Source organism: Cariama cristata, unplaced genomic scaffold (genome assembly GCF_000690535.1).
Source record: "Cariama cristata isolate BGI_N322 unplaced genomic scaffold, ASM69053v1 scaffold8822, whole genome shotgun sequence".
NCBI classification, from domain to species: Eukaryota; Metazoa; Chordata; class Aves; order Cariamiformes; family Cariamidae; genus Cariama; species Cariama cristata.
Genome location: NW_009604385.1, coordinates 24361 through 30297, shown reverse-complemented (window position 1 = coordinate 30297; position 5937 = coordinate 24361). Strand labels below are relative to the sequence as shown.

Here is a 5937-nt window from a genome sequence, read left to right as displayed (position 1 = left end):
CCATTACAGCTTCTTTGAACTTTCTGTATGGCTAAATGAATGACCTACTTCTTTAATCTAAAATTAGTGTGTGTAGCTCCATTTTAAAAGTGTTTCCAAGAACATCCACTTTTGCACCCCTGCTGCTTGCTTTCATTATACAATAAGGATGATTGTTTCTCCCTTTAGCAAAGAATTTCCTAGGTTTTAAATTATTTTCCTGAACATTGATCCAGAGGGAGAATGCCAGCAGTTTGTTAGGGTTTAGGAGTATGAGTTCCCCTGACTTTTCAAATTGTATTCATACACCTAAGAGTCCCACTATGCAGATGAAAGACCAGAATTTAATCTTTGTGGTACTTGTTTGTTAGGATGTATTTCATTGTGGTATGTGGGGAAAACCCAGGGGGGAGACACAAATTCTTGCAAAAAAGTTATTTGGCTTTCCAAGGAAGCCTGTGTGAGACACTGCTTTCAGCAACATCAAAATGTAACTGCACATACCAGACTTCCTCATTCATGCTGCCAAAGGAATAATAGGATTACCCTGCTTTGTTTTGCTTTTTCACCCTGGCATTAAATGAGCTGAAACTTGATGTGTAAGTCTCTGGAAAATAAGGTCAGTTGAAAAAGAGTTCATTGTCCTTTTATTCTTATTCTTCTTAGGTGTTTACAGACAAGTTCAGGTTTATCCAGAGAACCATGGCAGAAGGTGGATTTGATCCTTGTGAATGCATTTGCTCGCATGAACATGCAATGAGAAGACTGATTAATCTGGTAAGGGTAACATGAGGGTGTTTGAAAGGGTGGTTATTCAGACATTACTTCAGCTTTTGCAGATTTGCAGTTACTGATGCTTTTGATTCTGCTTACTCAGTTGCATGTACAGTTGGAATCTGTGTATCTGACTTTATGATGAGTTTTTGAATAGTTAGTACAAATGATTGTTTTCTGTTTATTTCCCAGGGCTGCATTTTGACAGCACTGAGAGTGTTTCTATTGAAATGTTTCTTTGCAACCCTTTTTTTAGTCTGCATGAAAACAAAGAAACTACCCTGCAAACTCTTTGAGTTCAAGGTGATACCACACACATGAAGGTCCATGTACTCATATGGCAAGACAACAATGTCTGAATTTTTAAAACTAACGTTTAAAAAACTCTGAAGTTGAGAATCCAGGGATTTTGAGTTCTGTTTCTTGCTATGTCATTGATATGGTTGAGCAACTTCAAGCAAGTTATTTTACATTGCTGTAACTGTGACCTGTGAAATATCAATGATTCTTTGCTTCCGCATGGAACTTAGTTCACTGTCCATTGAAGAAAAAGCTACAAAGTGCTTTTTTTTTTCCTAAGTAAAAGTATATATTTTAAAAAAATAACACTACCAATTGTGAACTGTGAGCAATTAGGTGAACTTGTTTACAACTCTAATTTAGTTAAACTGTTTTTTAAGACCACATTGTACATCACCTTCATTTGATGTACTTCCCCTTGTTGATTTTCATAAATTTGTTTTTATCCCATTTTCTTTCTTAGGGCCTAAATTAACGTCCTTTTAATTTGTGGAGTACATCAACCGCTCAAGGCAGTATGTGTGAAGAGCATCCTCTCTAGGATCAGGCCCTTCTTCGAAAGGTTTCTTATCAGTATTTTAGGAAGGTTATCAGGAAAATATGGCATCCACTAGCCTATGATAAAAGTAGGACTAATGTGTAAGTCCCCAAAGAATGTATATTTGGGAATAACAAATCAGTTTGTGTGTTTGCCCTTAAAATAAAACCACTCCACATGCATACATCCACAAAAGAACAAACTTGTTTTAAACAGCACTTTGCAAGAAGTATATATAGCTTGTTGTTGCAAATGTGGGTTGCACTCATATAGCCTTGCTTCACCTTGGACTTAAAATCCCGAGTGTCCACACTTTATCGACCTTGGAGTACATTGTTACACTGTCTTATCCGGAGTGCCAGGGGAAGAACCTAAAGCAAGGCAGATGCTGTACCTCTGTGTGCTCTTGGGGAGCTTGGCTGACGCCATTTTCCAGAATTATTCTGCTCAGAGTAAGCAGAGTTCACCGCACGTGTCTGTAACGCAGCACTGCAGAACCTGTGCTGTCCTGTTCTCACATTGCACCCTTGGGACTGTGCATGCAGAATGGCTCCTCAAAAACACACAGGCCACACTGGGAACAAAAATACCCCAGACCAGGTTCTCTCAGTGGGAGAGCTACATCAGTGGCTGCAGCAGAAGTAAAAACGATCCCCTGCAGGGACAAAAGGAAATGACAAGCGCTTGTCATCTCACAGACCATGGGACCCTTGGGCTAAGCATGAAGGCTGGAGTTGCCAAACAGCCCAGATCCATGTAGTGGCCAGCTGCACCAAAGTCCAAAATGACACCAGACAAATAGAACATGTCTGCATAGCCAATTCCATGTGCTTTATATATAAAAATATATAATTTCCTGATACAATTTCCCTTTGGTAGTTCCCAAGTGTGGTGCAGCTGGTGCTCTCTTGATCATTAGAGTCATTAGAGGTTGACTCACTTTCTTATTGCTGAACAGGCAACAGGCTTGTTTGGGGGATGGAGATGCAAGAAGTGAAAGGGATCTGTGCCCACTTGCTGGTGTTACCAGAATTGTTCAAGGGGGAAGAGACTTCAAGAGGTCATCTAGGCCGACTTCCTGCTCAAAGCAAGGTCAACAGTGAATTCAGACCAGGTCATTCAGGGCTTTTGTTCCAGCTGACTCTTGAAAACCTTTAAGGATAGCAATTCTACAGCCTCTTGGGGCAACCTGCTCCAATGTTTGACAATCCTTGTGGTAGTGAATTTTTTCCATCCACTGTTTTAGTTGAATGTATCATATCCTCTGCCATATAGGGCTGTGAAGAGCCTGTCTCTGTCCTCTCAGTAACCTCCTTGTAAGTACTGGGGGGCTGCTGTTAGGTCCACCCAAAACCATCTCTTCTCTGGGCTGAACAAGCCCAGCTCCCTCAGCCTCTCCTTACAGAGCAAGTGCTCCAGCCCCTGGTGACCCCCTGCTGAATTCACTTCGGTCTGTAAATATGTCTTATGTAGGGGAGCTTGAGACCGGATGCAGTATTCCAGATATGGGTTTAAAGTGGTGAGTACAGGGCTGTAATCACATCCCTCAGTCTACTTATGCACTATTTAAAGGTCAATGCTGTTGGCACAAGGGTGTAGAAAATTGAGGCTTCTGTGGAGCCTTTACGTCAGGGCCCAGCCATCCTAGCTTATGCTCCGCAGTTGGAGGCACAATTTCAAAATGTTCTGAGATCTCCCTGCTGCACTCATACACATCTTCTTTCCCAAGAAGGATCTTCCTCTTGTCCTCAACATGACATTTGTGCCATATGCCACAGTTGTGTTGACTCTGGACCCTGAGGCTTCTGGACACATGCCGAAGTGGTGACAAAGGAACCCCCAGGACCAAACTTCAGAAGTTGGGAGGGAGAAAGGAGGATGCATGTTGGCACCAGTCAGCCAGTTCTCTTTATGTTGTGGCTGGAAGATTCTAGGTATGAACGATGTAGGTGAATTGCGTCGAAAGTCAGAAGAAGTGCCACAGAGGTCTGTAAGATTTTGTTCCTGGGCTGCTCCGTGTTTTGTAAGGTGGGTGCAAACAGATCATCTGGAGGAACGCTAGTTCCTGCATTGTGAATGTAAACAGAGTACATCATAGGTACATGCTCTTGGGCATTCACCAGGACTAGTCTAACAGTGTTCCTGTGTAGTTGCAGGAGTGGAGTTTTTTGCTCAGTGTCCAGCATCCAAAAAGATGATACCAGTTGGCACTTGAAACTGTGAGGAACAAGGGGAAATGCCAGATTTCATCTATCCTAAAAAGCAAACCAGATGCTCCTAAACATTTAGAAGAGCAAATCACTAGCTGGAATAATTCAGCAGAATCTGGAAAGGAAAAGTCTCAGAAGTCTCAGTCAGCAGCCAGACTATCCTCGCGTAACCTGTTGTATGATTGTAGCAGGAGACTTGCTAAACCTTCGTTATTGCATCTATAACTTTTATGCTTCAGTAAGAGTTTGCTTTCTAAGCTGCTGTTTTGTCACTCAATCTTACACAACATAAGCAAACAGGAATTTTACTATTTGTTTTAAAAGGAACCCTTGGACATCGGTTCTCAAAGTTACTGAACTCCGCAAAGCTCAGTGGAGACTGGGTGCCCACTACCTCTAAAAGTTTGTTCCTCAAAACCTTTATTCCAAAACTATTGCCATACAAGAAAGCTAGGCAATCTGTAGTTATTCAGCCTGCAGGGGTGGGAAATATCCAGACATACTGTATACCCACAATGGTTCCCTATACTTACTTAATTTCTGATTCTTTTTAACCTAGATAGGTATAAAATACACCAGAGCACATTTGAATAGTGTTATAGGTGGGAGTACTTGTAAGGATTTTGGAGTGAATTGTGTAACAAGGTGGTTGTAATTGTCTCCAGACCGAGCATTGTAAATCCAGAAGTTCAGATTTAAGATCAAATTTAACAGAATAACAATGTAATTGTAAGAGCTACCCAAGTGTGGAAATGTACTTTTAGGATTCTTCAGTCTAGTAATGACATTGTGCAAAAAACCCATGATTGATGTAGACTTTAGTAACTTGCATTTGGGTTAAAGTAAACTAATTTTTACAGACTAATTTGTTTATACTTGTTTAAAACAACACTGATAAGAATTAAGGTTTCTGCTAATGAAGAAGGCATGATGTATTCAGTTATGACTATTACATGTAGAGTTAAAAATACATATTCAAATAGACAGGATTTATATTAGAGTTAACTGTATGGGAAGTTTGGATGATGCTGCTATGCCAAGGTCAGAAGTTGGTCAAAAGTCTGGCTCTACAACCTGAAGTTCTCATTTTAATTCCCAAAATGTTATTTTTAATTGAATTGGTGTATTTACTTTGAAATTCTTAGAAAATGTATTTGGCATTCAAAGTACAGTTTGTGGATGAATACATTATGGTTTTTTTATATATAGCATATGGTTTAAATCTCTACTTGAAATGCAGACTTCAGTTCATCTTGGCATTACAATTAATACTTATACAATGAAAAAAGAAAAGCTATTGTCATTTAAGCTCTTGCTCTCTGCTGTTAGCAACACCACAGAAAATTACAAACAAGAAAGCTGTTTATTTTTAAAAACTCTTACTAAGCTATGTGACTTGATTATTTTTCTATCCTTCATTTTGCTTGACTAAGCAGGAGTTTGTTTTGTTGGGTTTTTTTTTTCTTCTTAATTCATAACACTATGAAGACTTTATAGACAGTGAACTGTATACCTCTAAACCACATCATATTTTTAAAAGATTTTTTTGCTGCTTATTAGGTTAACTGAGAGATACTGTTCATACCCACAGTTCTTAGGACTTTTTATATACATACTTAAGTGGTGTTGAATTCTTTATGCTGGATGTCCTATCATTTTCCTGAAGTGGATTTTTCAGGGTTCTCTGTGGTGCCAAAATATGACAGTTTTGCACATGGTAAGCTTCTGTAGTATGGCCACTGTAAACAATAAGCAAATGTTATGATTTCCAAATATTGCTAGCAAACAATAGAAATCTAAAGTCTTTGGCTGTGACTTCATAAATATAATTTCTAGTATGTAATACCCATGGCAACATCTGTTATGATTTGCTGGTGGTGTATAACAGTTTGACAATTATATGTTGGACTCACTATTTACTCTATGGATATAGCAGATGATTGGGAATTTCCATAAGAGGAAGTAAGCATAGAAGAAAAATATCACAAGACTTTCCATCCTCTGCAGGTACACAAGAGTTGTCAAAAGACAATCACAGGTCTGTTAGCTTATATGACTTTATCTCCTGTTCAGTCTCCTCCATCTGCAAAATTTATTTTGACAAGAAGAGCCAAAGTTCAGGAATGAAGAACAACA

At 39.3% G+C, this 5937-nt stretch overlaps 1 protein-coding gene across 1 annotated transcript in view; it reads left to right on the top strand.

The window, feature by feature from the left end:
* The first annotated feature begins 650 nt into the window (after positions 1–650).
* Positions 651–5937, top strand: part of SMIM14 (small integral membrane protein 14) — a 24138-nt gene continuing 18851 nt past the window's right edge. The window contains exon 1 of the mRNA XM_009695582.1: positions 651–756. Within this exon, the coding sequence (XP_009693884.1) occupies positions 682–756 (75 nt within the window). The 5' untranslated portion in view covers positions 651–681. The remainder of the gene's footprint in view (positions 757–5937) is intronic.